Source organism: Haliaeetus albicilla, chromosome Z, assembly GCF_947461875.1.
Source record: "Haliaeetus albicilla chromosome Z, bHalAlb1.1, whole genome shotgun sequence".
NCBI lineage: Eukaryota > Metazoa > Chordata > Aves > Accipitriformes > Accipitridae > Haliaeetus > Haliaeetus albicilla.
Window position 1 is genome coordinate 44329835 of NC_091516.1, and position 22502 is coordinate 44352336.

The following is a 22502-nucleotide window of genomic DNA, read 5'->3' on the forward strand; positions in this document are numbered from 1 at the left end:
CGGAAGTGGCCCAGCAGACACAGTTCCTGGCAGACTTAAATTTTCCACAGTGCTACATGATAGAGTACTAAAGGAACAACTGAGTTAAATAAATGCACTTACATTAGCCTTAATCCAAAACAAAGGTCCATCGTTCTAGAGGTGGATTAATCATCAGGAGAGTAGGAAGTAAAGGTCCCATGCCAGACAAATGAATGACCAGTGAGATTTGGAGAAGCTGGGTGACAAATGTCTGCTAAAGTGGAAAAGTACAGAAAGAAGGGAATTGGGCTTGAGGAAGCCCAAGGGAATTGGGGCTTTTCTTTCTATGTAGTCCCAGGAAAAAAACAAGCTCCAACTCTAATGTCCTTTTTTGTCAAGAATGGAGAAATTTTAGAAGCCAGGTATCTGATACAGGGAAATTGAATACAGCTTGTTTTCTGAAATCTCCCACAACTGGCAAACATGTTTAAAAAACAGGTACCTGCATGTATGTTTATGTGTGTGCAAACACATATACACATGCATAATGCAGCCCTGGGAGAGGAAAATCTGTTAAGTGAATGTTTCAATGCTGAGAAGCAGTAAGAGCTGCAAACACTTGTGTGGAGGATGTGACAGTGTAACACTTGTGGGTTTCAGATTACATTGCAGACAGAAAAATGAGATTTTTCTGAGACAAAGCACAGAACAGCAAAAGAATTCAGTTAAAATACATTGTGAAAGAAAACTCACGCAGATATGTAAATATGTGGAAAACAGGGGAAAAATATTGCAACATACGGTTCACAGCAAACTAACAAAGTATGTCCTTGTTCTCTGATTCTGCAAGTGCCCACTCTTTTGAAGTCTTTTGTTGCTGCTTTATTGTGCTTCCTTTTCTTCTGATGCTTTATTTAGCAGCCTGCCTTGTAGATATATAACAGGATAAAATGGGCAGCTAGAAACACACTGTGCTAACAGAATGCAAAAAATTATAAACTGCCATGGCTATAGAGGGATGAATTAAAACAGATATCAGCATAGCATGTTGATCCCAAGTTAAGAAAAACTCCCAGCAATAAGTCATGGTCACTACTGTTGAATCATTTGTGTATAGGCGTAAAACCGGTCACAGAGGAAGAGCCAATCAGTAAAATTTGCAGGTGCTGTGCAATGACCTGCTTACTGAGGTGCTATAAATTTTTGTGTTAGATTGAATGTGTATGTTTCAGGAAAAATAAGCAAGAAAGGACAGAATGGCTGGAGACAAGTAATTTCTCTGCAAACACTAAGGCCCACATATTGGAAATCAAAAGCCGGTTAGGAAAGAACTGCAAGTACCCCAAGGTGACCCTGAAAGTCAGGGGTCACACAGGTGCCTACAGCATCTCAGGGCCCTGTGTGAGAAGGGCGACTGCAGGGCTCCCTTGGGACAGGGCAAACATGCAGGCCTCAGGACCTGAAAGGGGTCAGAGGTACAGCTGCAAATAAGCCATAGGAAGACATGGCCTTGAAATGGTGTATGTGAAGGCAAGAAGCTGGAATCAGGCTTCTGAAGTTCCAGCTGCAGCTGTCTTCCAGACCTGTGCTTGGAAGACTTGCTTGCTTGATGCAGGTGCCATACAAGCTCCATTCCCAAGCTCCTTGCCTTGGGGAGAGCTGCAGGTTCCTGTTGTTCTGAATGGATCTGGGTAGTCTTGGCAATGTTAAAAACACAAGGTGTCATCGATACTAGCTGGTAATATCCACAGAGTAGGCTTAGCAGCAGTAAGGCTGCCTGCCTCTCCTAACTGCTGTGCGTGCACAGGCGCTACCCAGCAGGGAGATGGCTCCCTGAGACACAGTAGCACACTCGGACGCAATACCGCCTTTTAGGTTTTAACGCGGGGCACCCTAAGTTCAGACCCCCGCTTCCCACGTTGCCCGGCGGGGCCTTTGCGAAATCAACGCTACCGCCGCGGCCCCCAGCACGCCTGGCGACTGCAGGCGCGACTCGGTGCGGGCTAGTCCCATAACAGCCGGCAGTCCCGGCAAAAGCCCAGCAGCCCGCGCCCCTCCGGCGTCTTCCACCGCCGACCGCGGCCCCCACCCCTCGGCGGGCAGAGGCGGTGCTTGGGGCGCGGGGCGGTCCCGGCGTGGCCCCGGCACCGGGTGCCGCTCCCGCGGCGGCCCGGCGGCCCCGGCTTGGTAGCGGCAGAGCCGCCGGGGAAGCGGCTCAGCGCCGTGTACCCGCCGGCCGCCATGGGGACCAACGCGCCGCCGCGCCGGGAGCCGCTCGCCCGCGGCCCCCACGTAAGTCCGCGGTTTCGCTCGCCGCCGGCGGGGGTCCCGAGGGGGGAAGGCCCGGCGGTGCGGGCGGGGGACCGCCTCCGGGCGTGCTCGCCGTGTAGGGGACTGCGGGAGCCGCCCTTTGTCGGCGGCTGTCCCCCAGGCGGGTGAGCGAGCCGGGGCCGCGGGCAGCGGCCCGGCGGCTCTTGCCCGCCCCGGGGGAGGCAGCTTTCCGCCGAGCCCGTGCCTGCAGGCGGCCCGAGCGAGGGCAGCCCTGCGGGGGAGGGCGAGCCGGCGCCCGGCGTGTAGTGATCCCCGGGAGGGAGCTGCCCTGCCCGCTCGGCGAGGATGTCGCGGCAGGTGCCGTCTCCAGGGCCGACGCGGGACCGGTCTCCGTACCTCCGTTTCTCCTTCTGGCTTGTGGGATTTGCGGCCGTGCTGGCTCATGTGCTGGGCATTTAGAAGTTCTCCGGAGAACGGTGCTAAATGGTTGCCCGTTTGCGCCCGTTCTCTCTGTATTCTCTTTTCATTATTCAGTCCATAGCAAGCTTCGGGGAGCTGGCGACCTCCCCAAAGCTACCGCTCTATCCCTTGTCACTGTGACTTCCTTGTCTGTTATTCGGCAGATGAGAGATTAGGTTTGGATTCACCCATGTTGGGGTACTGCCTGGAGGGTGGTCTCAGCAGGGGTTTAGGATTATTAATCAGTTTTATTTTGCTAATGTACCAGTGGTAATGAGGAATGGCCCCACCATGCCATGTCCTGTACAGGCAGAGTGGGAAGAAAGGCATGGACCCTCAAAGGATTCACATCCAAGCAGGATATGGACAGGGTTTGGGAGAAAAGACATGAATGCAGGCAGGGTAACAAGGGGGCTTGAGCACTGTGGGGTAGTTTTTTAGCAGGTTTTCTCAGAAGGCATTCAGCTAACAAGTGAGCACAACACTGAGGGAAAGGCAGAGGAGAGGCATACAGCAGGGAGAAGGACAGCAAGTGCAGAAGAGTTGGGAAGGTGGCACTGGAGAGAGGGCCGAAGAGCCAGCCAAGCCCCCTGAGGGTGGTCCTGATTCCTTGCCCTTTGGCCAGCACTCCCGCTGCAGAAAGTAGTTCTGCTGATGCTGTTGCCCCAGGCTGTTCACTTTGCCACCTGCAAAGCCGGTTTTGTGGCTGCCTGTCAGCTGTTTTAAGCTACCAGGGGATATGGCTCTCTGCATGCAGGATTAGTGTGGAAAAGGCATTGGAGGTGAAGTCTGCCAAAATAAGAAACAAAAGGTGTGTGCCTATTATGCAAAGAAGACTTGTCCCATTTGAATCTGAATGTCTTACCACGTCAACTGGAAATGCCTCTTTCTCTGAAGTGTTTCTTCACATATCGTCCCTTTCCTCTTGCCTCCCACAGCTTTGAGTTCAGATTTGGCTGCAGGTTTCCATGAGATCTGGAGGTGCTGAGAAATACGATTGCCTTGGATATTCTCCAATAAAGGCATCCTTCTAGGACTCAGATTTAGGCTTTAAAGAAATGGATTTCCAACAAGCACTGAAAATATGTCTGTTTTCCTTATTTTTAAGTAAGAAATTAAGTAATAACGTTTTTTGCCCTCTTGTAGCAGTATTTCTTTACGGGCTCTAAGTCCCAAGTGTGACACCACTGTGTCAGTGCATCAGATGCTAAAGAGTAAACCAACTTAGGGACAGAAGTGAAAATTAACAAAGCTCCCCATTCATATTAAGGAAATCAAGGACACTGATGGAAACTATAGAATGTTTGCATGTCCCCCAAGGCTTTAAATTAGAATGTTAGTACACAAAAACTAATTGAGCATTTTTACTTGGGAGGACTCTTCTACTAGATTTCTCACTGCTGCATTGCTCGTTTAGTATATCATACTTAACAAGTCTGCCTGCAGCCTGGAGAACTTCAGCTAGTAAGAAGGTTGGCAGCCCACACTAAGGGAATAATTAAGGAAAGGAGATTCCCATCAACGCTGTGCTGCTCAGGGAAAGGGTGGGTTTTTTGGGTTATGTAAAACTGAGACTAGGGCAGAGTCAAGGATCCCTGTAATCTTTTCCATAAACCAGAATGATTTCATGTGGTAGAAGCCACTCATAGTGAATTTCCCACTAAGTACTTAGCTTTGAAAATATAAAACGTCCTTTGAAGATCCTGTTCAAATTAGATGCTTTTTCTTACAATTTAATAGTAAAAAATTGAGATGGATCATAGAACATTGTATAAGAAAATACAGGCATGAGAGCATGCTACACAATGTCAGTATTTCATAACTGCCTTTCAGAGATTCACAAGGAGGTTTCAGAAAGCACAAGAAAAGTAAGAGGGAGAGCCTCTCACAACATGGAGTCTCACTAGCCAAATGGCAGGGATATTCTGGCTGAGTTTCTAATAAATACTGCCTCAGGCAGCCGGGCCAGTCAGAAAGTGATCTGTAACCACATGATTTTGAGTAACCTCCTACATCCTGGCACATAGAAGGCCTTGGGAAAATAGACTGCTAGTCTCTCAATGGTGTATAGTCTTTCCCAGAGGACTCAGCATAGCCTGCGGACATGTGTGTTGAAGTTAAAACATCTATGGGGAGAGTTTCCCTTCCTGCAAAATCAGGGAATATTTTAGCAGTTGCTTTTATTTCTTTGTAATTCTGGACCATCTTTCATTAAAACATCCAGTACTAAATCAAAGCTTTAATAAAAAACCATGGATAGCAAATCCAGCTGAGAAAATTAGACTATCCTGAAAGTTAAGTCAGAATAACAGCTGACTCAGGTGCTCTTCATATGACTTTTTTCCAGATAAGTATCAAAAAGAAGGAAGGAAAGAAATAAATGGCCATTTAACATGTGGGGTTTTTTTTCTTTTCCTAAATGTCATCCTGAACTCTAAAGATTTGCTCTTCATCATTTACAAGGTCCTGGCTTCCTGTCCAAGTAAAGCACGTTTACAGAAGGTTTGTTGGTTGAAGGCTTTCTATGCACTCTTTAGAGATAGTACGTCTTTTAAAATTGTGTGTTTGGTTTTACTTTTCCTTGACTTTTGTTTCTTGCTTGGAAAAACAAAACTCTTTCTGGAGATTGCGTGTAATGAAAGTAAGAGCTGTAGATACTCCAAACAAAAAATGAGGACATTTTATTCTTGACCAAGAATTAAAGACATCTTTCATGTAATGCCTGACATAGAAAACACTGTGCTTTTGACTGGCATTTGTGCCTTCCATTACATCTCTGCAAGCTTCTTCAAATGAAAAATCTGAAATTGTTTCAGGAAATTCTAATAGTTTAGGACTTAAGATTGCTCTAAAAGTCACATTATTAAAGAAGACATTTGAATAACTCAGCTAATGATACCTTGTGCGTTATAAGCTTCCAAGACAGGAGGATTTACCCTTTGCTTAATGAACAGCTACAGCTACACTTCTTTGCCCATTTTATATTCTCTGTCTCTCAAAATTTCCTCATCTCTCTTTGAAACTGTAAACTGACTATATGCTTTGTACGATAACCATCTTTACAATTACATTTTCTTCTTTCATCACATTTTTTGTCTTAGTGCAGATAATAGCCAAAGTAGAAGTCCATAAACTACACACAAAACAAATTCTTTTAATACGTAGAAAGGTGGATATACATGTTTACTATTATAATTCTTTAGTCCTGATGTTAGATCTCTGCTTAACAGATATTTTTTTGTTAAGTATTTAGTAGCATTAGTACCCCTTAAAATTAGAAAGTAGGAATTACCAGTTAAGACATAATATTTCAAATATTTGTCAGCCAACAGTCACATTGAAAACAGAGCTGCATGCAAGTAGGATGCCATGGAGCCTCAGAAGGGATAAGAAAGATGTAAAAAAGAGATACTAGTTGGACGAAAAGAGAAATAGGAACTCTAGACCTGTTGACAACACAGGAGTTATTTATTAATAGTGGCCAGACATTTTTTGGCATATTAATATTGCCAGCCATTTAACTTTCTTTTCAACACAGTATGTCAATTTTAAGTGGAAAAATTAGGCAGTCTTATCACGAGATGATTGTTTCTGGCTCCTCCCCTCCTTTTCTCCCAGGTTCTGGCCTGTTCGACCTCCTGCTCCAAGACAGTACAGCTCTTGCACCTTTGTTAAAGCTTGCAAAAGCCTCCACAGACCTACACGCACAGCTGCTCCTGTCTGGACAAACAACACAATCCACCCTTAGTCTCTTTGCACCCACTGAAAGGAAGATTGGATTGAGGGCAGAGGGCTGCATGGTGCACAGCAGAACACAAGATTAGAACCACAGCACTACTGGAACATGGTGATTTTGGTATCTTCCATCTTTAAAATTGCAATAATACAGAGGAATGAAACAGAAACAACGTAGGTTTAGCTTCCACTGAAAGCTGGATAGAGAATTAAGCTCAGCCTTGCAAACTTGCCTCTTTTTTTATCACTCGTGATAAAAGCCCGAAGTGAGAAAGCTTAACAGAACTTGCTTTCTGGTCTTTCACATGAGAGCCATTTTCATCCATATAACTTGGCTGTTTCTGCTGCATGATTTCCTCGACCAAGTATGCATAACAAAAAACTCTCCCAGCTGTAGCTAAGGTGGAAACTGCGATCTGGTATTTGGCAGACTTACTCACTGTTCTTACCTAGTGATGACAGCTTCCAATCAAGTTGATTCCTTGCTGTCTTTTATCCAAATAGAGACTCTGAGTATGGACAGCAGCTCTATTCATTCCTGTTTGAACATACCCCAAGCTGTTTTAAGTAAACCATGTTGTCTGCAAGGGGTTTAGAAGCATAGCACAGGCATCAGCACAGTAAGAAGAATTCCACAGTAAGAAGAATCACCCCAGCCTAGGCTGCCATTGTTCAAGACCAACTGGTTTGAAGCCAGCTTGGGTATGTTGAACTGTGTCATATTCCCCAGTGGATGTTTGATGTGTGTCAACAATCAGCAATAGCAATCAAATTTATTCCAGCAGGACTGAACAGGAGTGGAGCTTCAGAAGAGACAGACAAACCATAACCTTAAAAGCTTCTAATCCAAGTAAAGAAAACAGATCCTTCTGAAGGATTAAACAGATCACACAAGTAGAGGGAATCACATGATGCCAGCAAAAAAGTGGGTCAGTTCCACTATTTTATTTTTAGAGAGAGGGAGTTGGAAAGAAAAGCTTTGTGTTTTTTTTCCAGCTGAAATTAAGATAAAGGCTCACATTGTTAGAGATTGAACAAACTGAAAAAAATCCTACTGAGGTTGCCAGCACTCTTTCCAGTGCTTTGCGTGGGTTTCAGATGGATAGTATCTCACCCCCCAACCCTGAGCAAGGAATCCCCTAGAATGGAGGTTAGTTTTCATACCGTGCCTCTATCACATCCTACAACTCTAGCTAGTTACTGGAAACTTGAATCAAATTTTATAGGATATAAGCAAATGCAATTATATCGTAATACACCAGACATCAGCATATGCCATCTTTCCAATAAGAAAGAAGAGGCTGTTAATCTGTTATGGAACATTTGTAGCTCTAAAAAAAAATCCTGTGATATTTTTTAGCTAATTCCTAGTTATTTCAGTGAGATTCATAACTCTGCTTGTTACCTGGGGTTTTGATGCACCTGATTTTAACATAGAATCATAGAATCATTTAGGCTGGAAAAGACCCTTAAGAGCATCGAGCCCAACCATTAACCTAACACTGCCAAGTCCACCACTAAACCACGTCCCTAAGCACCATGTCTACACATCTTTTAAATACCTCCAGGGATGGTGATTCAACCACTTCCCCTGGGCAGCCTGTTCCAATGCTTGATAACCCTTTTGGTGAAATTTTTCCTTATACCCAATCTAACCCTCCCCTGGTGCAACTTGAGGCCATTTCCTTTTGTCCTATCAATTGCTACTTGGGAGAAGAGACCGACACCCACCTCACTACAACATCCTTTCAGGTAGTTGTAGAGTGCAATAAGGTCTCCCCTCAGCCTACTTTTCTTGGGGCTAAACAACCCCAGTTCTCTCAGCTGCTCCTCATAAGACAGCTCCCTTCACGAGTTTCATTGCTCTTCTTTGGACACATATCCTCCTGGAGACAGGGAACAAGTTTTCACATAGTTTTGGATTTCCTCTCCCTTGGCTGGGAATTCTGTGCCTAACAATCTTACCTACATACAGGTCCTCTTTTTGTGTTAGCATAAGACACCGAGCAAAGATGTGAGAGATCTATGTTGTGGTGAGGAGAGAATAAACCCCCAAATTTCCCTTTGTATAGCATGTATGTCATTGTCTTATCCTCCATCTCTTCTCTTTCTCTTAAACATCAGATATAAGCTGCAAGCCCATGATGTGATACTGGCCTAGCTAACACACTGCTGTGGTTGCTTACAGTTACTATTAACTGCACAGCTCACCTGGTAGTTTTAACTGGGAATAACAAACAGGAAAATGCAGGAAGGTAATAACTTGTTATGTTTTCCTTACTCTGTGTGTCTGTTTATATTATACTTATATCATGTAGTATGTGTTACTTGGTCTTTTCCTGTAAGAATATATATTAATAATGGAATGCATTCACAGGAGTTGAGCACTGTTGTCCCAGAATCTTCAGAAGTTATTAGTTTGGCAGTGTCAGAAGGACCTGCTCTTCTGAAAGCTCTATGATTCTTACCTTTAAAATTCACATTGCTTTCAAGTGGGTTAGGCTGGACAGTACAGAACTGACAGAGACAGCTGCTTCTAGTTGCTTCGGAAAATCTTGGCCCAAGTTTTCACTTTCTTACACTCAGCAGCTGGTTTTGACATAAATAAAATGGATGTAAATGAAGACTTAGGGAAAGAAGTAGTTAAAGCTCCACCTCATGTAGATGTTTGTTTAAAAAGACATATTCCCTTGCTTTCAGGTGGGAAGGAGTAACACGGTGCATAGCCCTAGTGCAGAAGATCACAGTGCTACTGACTGTCCACACTATCCATCTCCTGGACATAGTCATGCACTGACAAACCCCTCGTCAGACCACAGTTTAGCACCTTTCACCTCATTCAGGATGGGTTTCCAAAGAGTCTGATCTTTGAGCCAGCTGCAAACCAAACCAGATGATCTTGATCCTTCTGTTCAAATGTTAAGCAGCATGACCTCTCTAGAAAGTAAGCTCCTCATCTCGAGCATTTCCCAACCCTTTGTGTATTAATGTCTGTTTAGTCCCTGCACTGCTGCTACCATTTCTGCATAGCTTTTTGATGAGGAGACGGCCAGTGAAATAATTGTAAACACTGAGACCCTACTCTTCTAATAAGCCCCAGTACTGCTTCAGGGCTTGGCAAGGACAAGAGGCCATCTTCACCGTGTCATTAGAGCTTTTGAGCAGCAAAGGGTAAGTCTGACTGGAGCAGGCAGATTATGGCCTGAGGCTTCTCCTCCCATCTCATCTTTCTGGACAGCATTTGTCTCTCTGCTGGAGAGACTTGGGGCAGGACTCAGTAACACAAGATAAATTTCATCCTATTTATGTAGTATGTGAGGTCTGTGGAGGAGAAATAGCCAAAAGAAGCATAAACTTTCCCCCTTCTTCTGCAGCTTGTGCTGCAAGATGCTGAAACACCGTTAGAACATTTCTGGAAAAAAACCACATCAAGAGATGCGCTGATGCTGTTGTAAGAATAATTAACTCTCAATGCAGTTGCTTCTAGATGTATAAGTACTAGCATAATTCAGAATTTGTAAATATATACACACTCATACATACACTCATGCTCAAATATGATTCAGCCTCTTCCTCAGCATTTTGTTTCAGTGAAACCAGCTGTAGATATACTGGTGAGCTTATCATAACTGGAAAGCATTTACAGGAGACAATTCAAACTTACTTACAACAACGTTTCCAGAATGCACATAGGTTTTTAAGCAATGTGCAATATGTATAAAGAAAATCTAGTGATGCAGAGAACAATGAAAATAAGTGAGACATGAGTTTAGCCTAAGGTGCGTTCCAGTTGCTATTAGTACCTCTGGTCAGTATTTCAAGTTAAGATCCCTGGTAATTTGAGAAGTGTGTGTGCTGCAATGTTCTCAAAACACTGAGGCTTTAAGGAGCTATGACTCATTGGACCACAGCTGCCTGAGGACTCTGAATGTCACCGTAAGATGTTCTTTCTGTCTCTTTTGGGAAACAGTCAGTTCAGAATTTTAAACCTTTAAAGGTTTTTTACTTTACTTTTTAAATTACATTGCCATAATTCCTATTTAAGATCTTTTTTTAGTTGAAGACTTCAGTATTTGCTCCTCAAAGCCTTTCTAAACAAGTATGTGTAACGGCTAGAAAAGTCAACTTCCTCTCCCTAGTAAAGGACAGGAATGCAACCATTCCCATACCTTGCATCTGTTTTCTTTTAGGTATGTCAGACACAGGAATCACTATTAAGACTAATTTTTCTGAGAAATAGAGGGCAAAAGCAGAAGGGATTTGAGACACCTCAGTTATTATATGACGAACAAAGATACAATTTGGACTGAAAAACTATGTCAGAGTGCAGGTACCAAACAGTTGAATGTGGCACAGGCTTAATGAGATGGATGGCCCTACCACATTAGACTGTCAGGTTTCAGCCACACAAATATGCGATCTATCAGAGAGAGAAAAATGGGTGAAGAATTCTCATTTTACTTGGATTGTGTGACACCTGCTACCGAAATGTTTTATTTAGCTGCTTCCACAGCAAAATATAGTGGGCATAGGTTGCTGTTGTTGCACATCATGCCTAGGGTATTGAACTGGGATCCAAGTCGCAGTAATCTCACTAGTAAGAGACCACTTTGACCCCAAAACACATCCACTGTGAGAAAACAAGACACATCTCTTTTACAATGAACTGAAACACGCAGATGATCAACAATACTTGACAGCTGATTTAACAGCTTTCTTGATTTTGTCACATGCCAATGAACTCAACAGGATTTAAGGAAATGCGGGCATTCTTGGCTGAATTAACACCAAAGTCATAGAACTCTGCAGCACAGACAGAAAGTCTGCATGACCTACAGGGAGGTGCTCTAACTGTAGAGGGCTATAGTTCCTCACAGCCTCCAAGATCAGGCAACCTCCATGTTCTTCCATGCATTGCTGTGGGCCGTGTCTGTTCCTGCTTTGCATCTTCTACCAGCAACCTCACAGTTCATAGTTTTCAGACATCCCTCATTTTAAAAGCTCTTAACAGGATGGTGATCCCCACTGAAGCTGTAAGATCATTCAGCAGTTTTAACTGGGTTGCTCTGATGTGTGTTGCATCAGGTTACTCCATATATAAACGGACAGCAAGAGGCTGTCCTGACGCAAGGATACGGTGGTTCCTTGTTACAAAGACAAGCCAGCGTATGACCCTACAAGCACCACCACGGACAGCCCCAAGCTCTGCCCTTCGTTAGGATGGCGTCCAGCTCGACGCTGCTCACAGCTCCTGCTCCGTCACTCTGCAGACACCCACGGCAGGAGGTACGCGGTGCGTGCCAGGCCAGGAGAAAAGGCCGCGGCCCCGCGACCGGCCCCAAGCCGCAGGGCGCGGGGGCAGGGGGCGGTTCGCGGCGCGGGGGGAGGCCCGCTCCTCAGCGGAGCCCGGCCGCCCCTCCCCCAGCCCTCGGCAGAGCGGGACCGCCCTGCTGGGGGCGGGGCCTTCGTGCCGGCTCGGCCGTGGAGCCGCTCGGCGCCAGTGCCGGCGCTGCGGCCTCGGCGCGGGGCGAGGCGAGGTGACCGCGGGGCGAGGTGACCGCGGGGCGAGGCCGCGCCGGCCTGGCCCGGCTTACACGGGGTGTCTGGGCGGCCGGAGTGACCGGGGCCGCTCAGGCCGTGCTGCCGGGGCGGGGCGGAGCGGGGCGCGCGGCATCGGCTGACAGCCCAGGGCGGGTGGTGGCGGGAGCTCTGCGGAAGCGCCAGTGGCCGCGCCAGGGCGTCGTCGGGAGGGAAGAGCCGCGCCGGCTGTGGGTGGGCTGTGTCGTGCGCCGCGGGCCGCGTAGGGCGGGGGTGGGCGCGCGCGCATGCGCCCGGGGCGCTGCTGCGAGGGTGGGTGCTGGGCGCAGCGGGCGGGTGCACACGCGGGCGGCGGCGGCGGCGGCGGCGGCGACGGGGTATGAGGCGGGTGGGCCAGCGCCGGGGGTGCGCGCAGGGGTCGGTTGCGGAGTTCAGCGGGAATGGCCTTGCCAGGGCACGACTGCATGTGTGTGTCTTGGGGGGCTGCAGGGCTCCGTGATGCCCGCAAACGGAAAGGCGCGCGTGTCTTTTCCGGGGAAGGTTGAATGATTCCACAAGCACACGGGCATATGCACAGTGTAGAGATTGTAAAGAGGAGCGTTCGAGGCTCTGATTTTGAAAATCATTGCGTTAGAAATGTGAATGTAGACTACACAGATGGTATCGTTTTTCTGTGAAACACTGGTAAAGGGGTGTCTCATGCACTTGAGACTGCTAACAGAAATGGTAGCTACTTGGTTGCTGTAAAATCTGGCCCAGAATTCCCCACTCTTAAGCAGTCCTTCAACCTCTAATAGTCTGAAAGCCTTATGATGGGATACAGAGGAGCAGGAGACCAAAACAAGTAAAGATTAATTATTTCAAGTAGTCCTTCATGGAGCACTGTTTTATTTCTTTTCCTTTCTGCTGAAGATTATTAGTCCCAGCAAGGTGGAAGAGGTGGACCTTGGAACAGGAAGATCCCAGACTAGAGAAGGCTGTGTAGATCAAACGCAGTATATCATCAAACACCTAGAAACTAAGAGGCCTAAGAGGCAACTGTTAGTGATTAATTATTTAAAAGAATTTCAGTGAACAGTTGCAGTCTAATCATCTCTTTTCAGAAAAACCTGTTAATAAATTCTAAAAAGACAGTGGTAACAAACTTCAAGTGATGTAGCTAGGACATTACAGCTCTGCTTGAAGGAATGTACTGTTAATGGTTGAAGGGACTTTGCCATTACTTGTTGACAGTGAATGCTATCTGAAAATACAGAATTATTTTTGCATTTACAGGCTCAGAATAGGTCAGAGTCAAGATAGAATTCTGTCTGGTTTTAAACTGATGTAGTAATACATCACATGTTTCTTTAGCAATTACCATAGAACTTAAGCTGAAGAACAATAAACTGGTTTAATTAGGAGTAAATTTCCCCATGTAGTTAACACTTACATTGGATTGTTATCAGTCCTTTAACTAGGGTAAATATTTTAGTTCTTCAGAAAAACATGTGTTAAAACTGACAGCAGTAGAAAAACTGTGTCTGGACCAAGGCCTGTGTGTGGCTTACTTGCAACTTTTTGGAACTGTTGTGTTACAGAGGTTTAAGGCAGTACTCAAAATAATTCTGCTTTGGGGCTTACTGAAGCCTAATGTTAACAGAAGTTGCAATGCACAAATAGCACAAATTGCTTTTGATTCTGGTCAGTTCATATGCCTTTGAAGTATCTCCACATCTATCTCCAAATTATTTCAGGAGACCATTATTGCAGCCAAGAGCAACTGTAATTAAATGTGATCTGTGTGGCCAGAAAGATGTGTGATCTAGCAGTTAAATTCTGGTCGATCTGTGGTTGTGGTGAATCATAAGTTTTTATTTTTTTTACAACTTACTATTTTAGGAGATGGTATTTTCAGGATTTGGATTGAAGGGTTCTAGAATTTTAGACACTGCTTGAAGATCAAGGAGGACAGAAAACTATTCTGCTTCCTAAAAGCCTGCTTTGCATAAATGAAAAGATAACTGCTTAGTCAAAGGGGAAGTGATGGTTCTAGCTCAGGCAGGTAACTTGGGAGTAAGCAGATTTTGCGTAAGCTCACTTTGTCACTTACTTATTCTGTGCCCTTTTACTTTGGCTTCTTAGTTTACATAGTATAGAATATGTATGCAGCAGTGGCTGACTTGAAGCGTCTTGTGAGAGATTGACTTCTGATTATACTAATATTATTCAAGCAGTTTCAAAGATAAGCTTATAGGTATGTCAGAAGTGGCCTTCACATCTTGAAAATGATTTTATTTGAATTAGTAGCTGTTTTTACATATACAGTGACAGGATGTCCTGCTCAGAACCATCTCCAAAAAGAGGTTGTTTTAGAAATGAGAAAGCAGTGGTTCTGTTAGACCTGTGTCTAGCTAATGTGGTTTCAGGTTTCACTCAGTGATACAGGATAACGTGCTCTCTGACCTACCTTTATACAGCATCTAAAATCCTGCAAAGTACTCTCTACGTTTTCAACATGAGGTACTGAATTTCTTACATGCATTTAAAATATTTCAAGCCTGTTGGACAAAAAGAAAGACAAGATTCAATTTAAAAAGCCATCATATAGCCACATAACTGCAGATGTTTTCAGCATGAAATAATTACTTTGCCTGAAGGATTATCATTTGACCCTTTGAAAGTGTAAAATGGTAATTAATTAACATACTACTTTTGAAGTAAGGTTCAAATGAAGGGGCTCAATGTAAACCAAATAATATCTCTTACTTTATGGCTGAATCCATAGAACTCAGCTTAATTTGTCATTACAGTACTGAAATGCTGAAATTCCAGGCTGTGTCTATTCTACTGAAGTTGGTTGGCATAGCCATAGCTGCTTTGCTCGAATAAGTGAAAAATGCCATTTCTTATGAGCTTAGCCATGGCAGCGTCTTTGCTTCAGTTTTATTCTGAAAGGTAGTGTAAACTGCTCTGTCAGGAATCATGGTTGTTGGAGTTAAACTAGAAGAAACATCACTGCCAGTCATAGTTTTGCAGAGCCATAAGAGATTGCAAGTGGAGAATAGAAATGTCTCTTACCTTTGACCACTTGGGATAGGTTCCTGATCACCCTAGCATTACTATTATACCAAAACATTGTTTCATTATGTGTGATAAAACCTAAACTAATCAGTGTTTAAAAAAAACTTTGAAAAGTTGCTGAATTTTCTAAGTTTCATAAGAGTGGGATGTCACAATAGCCTTTCTTCTAAAAATTTACTGAAAACAATTAAACGTAATATAAACAGAGCATGAAACTGTATGTCAAGATTCTCATGCTTGCATAGCAGCTGCTCAGAAGGAGCTTCCCTAGCTGTCAAAACCAGTAGAGAGATTTATACTGCTCTGAGTCAGAAATGAGCAATCCTTGTGCGTTGATCTGGGAAAAGTTTACTTGCCATTAAACTGGACTAAAAAATTGCGACATAACATTAGATTTAATACCAAAAGGGTGGTACTTACTTAAAATACAGTTATTTTCAGAAGGAGAACAACAGAAAACTTATAGTAGCTGGTCTGGTACCCTCTGTTACCAACCTAGTAGTTTTTGTTTGGAGGGAGAGGAAATTTGGGTTATTTTCAGGGAGTTATTGCTGTATACTTTTTTAATAGGCTTTTCTTTATCTCTCAAATTTTTTTTCCCAATTGCTAAATTAAAAACAAACAAACAAAACCACAATAAAACCAGCAAGGCAAAATAGTAAACAGAGGATAGGTAAACTTGAAAAATTATTACATAGTTTAATTGGCTACTAAACAAGCTGCAAAATTGGATTAGAGAAAATACCTTGTTACAGTAACTAGTGATGTCACTTGTAAAAATACTGAATTTCTATGGCATTTCAATTGTGAGAAACCCTTTATTTTTTTAATAGCCTCCAGACTGCCCGATGATAATCATCATCCTTATTTGTGTACTTGTCTCCAAAATTTGTTGTCTTATTGTAACCTAATATTGTATTATTTAATATCTTGATGTACTTTGGTCTGCGAAACAGTATGGAAAGGTTTAAAAGTCAATGTTTAACAGATATGTAAACTGACTTGGGCAAAAACTTTCTCTTTTTGTTCAAAGAGTCTGTCAGTGGATGTATCTTTTAGCAGTTTGTTCCATTCTGTGGTTTTGGAATATGAGATTTTTTTTCTTTCATTGACTAAGGCACCAATAATTTTTTCAGAAAATATACAAGTTTCCATCTGAACAGGAAAAAGTCATTTTACTGTTTAATTACAGTTGAACTTCATAATACTTAAATATTGTTTATATAGAATTTGTATGTATTATTTATAGAAATAGAGGTATTAAGATTAAGTGAGCTTTAACTAAAAAAAAAATTTTAAAAATCTGTCCTTTTCTAAATCTTCTCATGGTAGGTACTGTAAGGTATTAGTTAACTGTTATCAATGGTTGACTTAGTAAGTGTCCACAATTCTGGGCTGCGCTTGTATATGCTGTTCATGAAGTGTACCATTTACTTGCTATAAAGGTTTTTTTTAATGCTGCTGGGTTTTTTTTTTCCCCCCTATTATTTCAGGAAGTGTATTTCAAGAATCTTTCAAAACAGAAACAAAAGGAAGTCATGGAGAAGAATGGAAACAACCACAAACTTCGTGTTTGTGTTGCTACTTGCAACCGTGCTGATTATTCAAAATTAGCTCCCATTATGTTTGGTATTAAGGCAGAACCACAGTTCTTTGAGCTTGATGTCGTAGTACTTGGTTCCCACCTGATCGATGATTATGGGTAAGGTGAATTTTTCTGTCTCTGCCAATCTGTTTCTGGGGTGTTAGCAATAACATCATGGATGTTAGGTAACAAAATCCTTGTCGTGGTGAGTGTACACAAAAAAAATTTTAATTTATTTTATTAAATTTTAGTGCATTTTGAAGCTGCTTCTGAGATTGCATATTTCTGGGATTTTTTGCAACCAGTCTTGGAATTTTGGAAAGTTTTGTGTAAATGCTGTAATTGAGATCTTCAACAGGATCACAGACTATATGAAGTGAGAAACTCAATTCACTCGGATATCCATAAGAATCTGGTGATTATCGAGTGAAAATGTGCTACAGTTTTTAAATTTCACAGAGAAAAGATGATCTTCAGTCATTTTAAGTTGCAGTTCTTCTACTTTGCATAGTTATTGGAGAAAGTACTTACATATTCCATATCCCAGGGGAATACTGTTAGTTCTTACTTCCAGGATTGTGGAGGAAGGAAAGGCTTGTTGTCTCTTTCTGACAAAATGAATAACTGATAGATATATTAGGTATGATTTGGCAGGAGAGATTAGGGTCCCCTCCGTAACACCCTATAAGTAAGCAGTCAAATCATTTGCCTGGAAGGATGGAATGTCTTGCTCCAAATCCCTTCCTTTCAAAGGAATTCCCACATCCAGGGTGAATATTTTCCTATTTGCTGGGGAAAAGACAGAAGGAAACAGCATGCATATTCTTGCTGGTTGTTGTTTGGTTGGTTTACTCAGGCTGCATTTACCAGATTGGGCCCAGTTAGTGACACAGGTGGGAAAACACTTACTTTGCAAGTCAAAATTGGACTTTAGCATAAGGCTTGCAGCATATTAGCATTGTTGAACTTTTAGAAATGTTATGCATATCTTCAAGTAAAGACACTTTTTGGACTTCCCAGTGAGAAGTTTTGGCACTTTATAAGTTAGGGTATGAGGAAGTTATATCATCTCAAACTACTAAGATAGGAGGTTCCACTGCTGCCCATTCTCAGTGTAGTACTCTCTGCTTTGCTTTGTACTGGACATTGTTTCCATCTAATAGTATTGCAAGGTGAATTCAACACCACAAAATTAACCTGATTTAAAAAAAACAAACAAAAAAACCAATCAAACTTCTTGCCAGGTTAGCTTGTTGAATTACAACCTGTCTGATTGGAGAAATAAGGTAATCCCATTTCATTTGCTGAAGAGGAGGAACATTGCCCTGATTTTTCTATAGTCCTGAACCCTTTGCTGACTTGTGCGAAGTAATATGAAATAGTACTTTTCCAATTCCAAGGTGTTTTAACACCTGTCTCTGTGATATAAATAATTTGTAATGCACAAAGCAGTAGAGATTTTGATCTGATAAATGTTGGTGCTGTTAGTTGCTTTGTGGTAAGTATTCTTAAACCTTGGTACTGCTTGGGGTTTTTTGGGGGACCCAGCCCTGCACTCCTTAATCTCGGGGATCCTAGAGAATTAGTGGGTCCTCAAAACATATCTGTTCTAGTGATTTGAGTAGGGTAATAAACAGTAACAGTATTCAAAGTATAGTGATCCCACAAAATGTTTCTTACTGAAATGTTTGGAGGATAGTAGAAGAAACAGAACACCAAAAATGCACAGTCTTGTTTGTTCCCTAGATTTTGACCTTTCAGAATGAAAAGAATGTAGGAAAAAAAAGAGATGAAAGTTTTTAAAGATAAATGCACATAGTAGGGAAAAAGGGTCTATGAAGAATAATTGTAAACGGAGTTCGAAATGTAGTGCAATTTATGCTATAAAAATCTGGGCCACTTCAGTCACATGAAAAGAATTTGCCTTTTAAAAAAAAACAAATTACCTGAGAAGCTACTTGTAGGAATATATCCTATGTGTGTTACAGCAGTGAGTGGAATTGAATACATAGATAGGGTTTTCTTTAGTTACGCAGAATGGAGATTGCTTTTTTACTTGAGCTGGAGCACTTTATAGTCTTTGCTGTCTGCTCAGCTTGCAGATTGTGAGATTTTCATTTGCAGAACATGAGTAGCAGATTGGGTTTAATGAAAATTAAATCTGATTTAAATCAGTTCAGAAGTGTAATCCTTTGAGTAAGACAGTGAATGTGTGAGATGGGTTGAAGACAAAATTGGAAAACTTCTGAGTTTTGTCTTTTACTCCAGACAGAGCATGCAGACTTCTTAGGTCACGTTTAGTGAATGTGGAAGACAGGTAATCTTACACAGATGTGTCATCTTTTGTATTTCAAATATGTAACTGTAAACAATTACAATTCTCAGTATTCAAGGTATGTTTTAATTTTCTCATTATGAAATGAAGCTGGTAGTATGTGTGGAAAACCTTTTTAGTACAAAAGCCTGTTTCCTTTGAACTTAAGGCCTCTTTGTGCAGTGATTTCTTAAGTCTATGAGTATATAAGTCTTGACACAGCTCAAATACAGAATCTGAAAAAAGGATGCTAGCTGCAGGATGTTGTCCTTGAACTTACAGGCCTCAGCTTTGCATTATATCCGTTTTATTTGTACATTTGTCCAGCAAAGCCGATATGTTGGTGAGGAGTTAACATACCTTTCCTGAAAGGAAATCATGCTGTATCTGTTCCCTGAAAGGCTCTACAAACACATGAACAAAGAGTTTGATTTCTGAGGATTTCCAGAACATGTTCAGCAAAGCTCCTCATTAAAGGTGTCTAGAAAAACTTGATGCTTGGAATATGAGGGAAGATCTTCATGTGGATGGGAACATTGTTAAATTGTTAAAAACTAGTTTCCTCAGTGAAGGAGGTGTGATAAACAGACATTTGTTCAAACCCAGCTACTCCAATATGCCGTTATTTTGTCAAGCTATGTTGCTGTAAAACCAAGTTGTATTTACTCTAACCCTTTTCTTCTTACTTTCAGTAATACCTATCGTATGATTGAACAAGATGATTTCGATATTCATACAAGATTGCACACCATTGTGAGAGGGGAGGATGAGGCAGCTATGGTGGAGTCAGTAGGCCTTGCATTAGTCAAGTTACCAGATGTCCTGAACCGCCTGAAACCTGACATAATGATAGTTCATGGGGACAGATTTGATGCTTTGGCCCTGGCCACATCTGCAGCCCTGATGAATATTCGTATTCTTCACATTGAAGGTGGAGAAGTCAGTGGGACCATTGATGACTCTATCAGACATGCTATAACCAAACTGGCCCATTACCATGTGTGCTGCACGAGGAGTGCAGAGCAGCATTTGATAGCCATGTGTGAAGACCATGACCGCATCCTTCTAGCAGGCTGTCCCTCATATGACAAGCTTCTCTCTGCCAAAAATAAGGACTACATGAGTATTATACGCATGTGGCTAGGTGAGCAGTCCACTTTTTAAGTTTTTCATATGACTTTCAACACTAGACAAACTCAGTAACTAGGTTATCAGTCTGTGGGATCTGTTGATCAGTGGCTCTGAGAAAAGTACAGGAAAGAAGGAGACAGCCTTCTTGCTAGTGAGTTTAAGTTCACTTAACTGGAGATTATTTTCCAGCATCAACCTGCTTCTTCTCAAAAAACTAGTATATTTGGTAGTTGTATCTAGCATTTCTTTCTTTCTATGTTTTCTTTTTCTTCTGTTCTGTGTTCTACCGTGTATAGCTGGAAAGCTACAAATCTGTCCTGGTAAAAACATTTGGTCCTTTTGCCAAATCAAAAAAATAACTCCTTAAATGCATAATTTCTCTGAGCTGAACAATTTAAAAACAGAACAGTCTTATATGAAGTTATTTTGGTGTAAAGGATGTATTTAAATGGAATCAAAGCTGTTCAGGGCTAATCTAAAAAAAAAATCAAAGGTAATTTATAATAATATAAGAACATTCTTTTGAGGAATGCACTGCAACAGGGCAACATGCGCCAAAGTCTTTTGGTGTTTCATATTCATTGACTTACAAATAATTCATGTAACAATGGGGTTTTGTATTGCTTTTTATCTTTGACAAAGCAATCTCCTATATGGCATATTAACCTGTGTAGTGAGAAGCTGGAATCTTCTTAGATCAGTAGGTGAATATTTTGCAGATAAAGTTTTTTATCAAATGTACTAAACCAAGTATGACCGACTTTTTTAAAGCAATGGGAATGAAGTCTTTGCTTGAGGCTGGACAACTGACAGAAAACTTGAGCGGCTTCAGGAGTTTCATGTTACTCCAGATTCACACTGGTGTGAGAACAGGCTCTTGACCCTAGTATAGTTTGGCAAAGCTTTAGATGTAGCCCTGCAAGTTAAGTGTTTATTGGGGTTTAGGTAGTGGTCTCTAAAGTTATGAGACTTGCTTGGAGAGGCAAATAACAAGCTAGATCCTCCTGTTACTCCCTCAAGTTTTGTTGTAGCATTGAAATTCATGTGTTGGATATATGCCTTTCAGTGCCTTGAATGTTCAGGCTTTCACATCAGTAGTTTCAAAAGTATGTCCTCCCTTCCTCTTACTATTCTATGCCAATAAAAAATTTTTCCTGGGCTTCATTTGGACAGGTGAAGATGTCAAAACCAGGGATTATATAGTTGCTCTTCAACATCCTGTAACCACAGATATTAAACATTCCATAAAGATGTTTGAGCTGACGCTAGATGCACTCATCTCCTTCAACAAGAGAACACTTGTTCTATTCCCTAATGTGGATGCAGGTGAGTAAAATACTTTCATGACAGAGGGACACATAACAGATTGTCTTTGAAGCATACATAGTTCTTATGGAGTGCTTTTATCCCAGAACCTCCAGCCAGACGGCAATAGCTGGATGGTCTCAGCATCACACGTGCATCTCCTGCAGCTCCATGTTCACACTGATGGAGGACATTTCAGCTTTTTAGTGTGGGGAGGAAGATGGAGGGAAACCATGTGACATCTAGAAGCAATATTAGTGCCTTTTAAATTAACTAAAAACTACAAAAATATTTTTGCAGTGGATTTTGGGATAAAACTTGGGCTTATGTGCCCAGCTCTGCAACTTACACTGTGAGGAGAAAAAGAGAACAAAAACAACTCAGAGCTGCCAACTCAATGAACAGCTGTTAGCTCCTTTGCAGGCTTGGACTTTCAGTTTAACAACAGAACTTGAATCATTTATTCTACTTCTTGTTTTTCTGTAGGAAGCAAAGAGATGGTTCGGGTGATGAGGAAGAAGGGCATTGAACATCATCCCAATTTTCGGGCAGTAAAGCATGTCCCATTTGACCAGTTCATTCAGCTAGTTGCTCATGCTGGCTGTATGATTGGTAACAGCAGTTGTGGTGTCAGAGAGGTGGGAGCATTTGGTACCCCTGTCATTAACCTGGGGACACGTCAGACAGGAAGAGAAACAGGTACATGTTTGTTTAACTACTTTAATTTCCTCATGTTTCTGAGGTTTTTTTCTTCCACAAGATAAAGTCAAATGAATGCTTGACAGAGGCCATCTTGCAGTATCAGTGCATCATAATTTTTGACCCATTTTAAAGCTTCACTGGCTGTTCCTTTATTCTGTTAGTGCTGCTTGTGTGTTTTACATAAGATAACGAGGCTTTTATCTATAGACAAGTTCAAATATATCTCCATTTGCAGTGGATTCCATTTAGCAGAATAGGCAACTAATTGTCTTCCTTTATAGTTAGTTTGATGTTTGACATGTATTAAAATTTCACTTTAAAAAATACGAACTCTTCACCACTTTAGGTAGTAACTGTATTGTGGTATTTCACAGATGGGCAGATATGACACAAATAGCCATTTACCCCCTGGTTTCTTTTGTGCATTTTTTATTTAAT

At 42.1% G+C, this 22502-nt stretch overlaps 1 protein-coding gene and 1 long non-coding RNA gene across 6 annotated transcripts in view; one reads left to right on the top strand and one right to left on the bottom strand.

Annotated features, from left to right (window-relative positions):
- Window positions 1–2103: 2103 nt before the first annotated feature.
- The window catches only part of GNE (glucosamine (UDP-N-acetyl)-2-epimerase/N-acetylmannosamine kinase), a 34035-nt gene continuing 13636 nt past the window's right edge, over window positions 2104–22502 (top strand). The window contains exons 1-5 of one of the 5 annotated variants that reach the window (XM_069777520.1): window positions 2104–2253; window positions 16521–16729; window positions 19619–20070; window positions 21231–21383; window positions 21849–22061. In XM_069777520.1, coding sequence (XP_069633621.1) covers window positions 2203–2253; window positions 16521–16729; window positions 19619–20070; window positions 21231–21383; window positions 21849–22061 — 1078 coding nt within the window. In that variant the 5' untranslated portion in view covers window positions 2104–2202. Of the gene's footprint in view, window positions 2254–11888; window positions 11996–12322; window positions 12342–14356; window positions 14467–16520; window positions 16730–19618; window positions 20071–21230; window positions 21384–21848; window positions 22062–22502 lie in introns of those variants that run through there. The other 4 variants (XM_069777521.1, XM_069777522.1, XM_009913731.2 and 1 more) reach the window with 4 other exon arrangements.
- On the bottom strand, window positions 12820–19623 carry LOC138683968 (uncharacterized). The gene is made up of 2 exons (XR_011323457.1): window positions 19287–19623; window positions 12820–14504 (listed from the first exon to the last, which is right to left on the bottom strand). It is a non-coding gene; the product is annotated as an uncharacterized lncRNA (long non-coding RNA).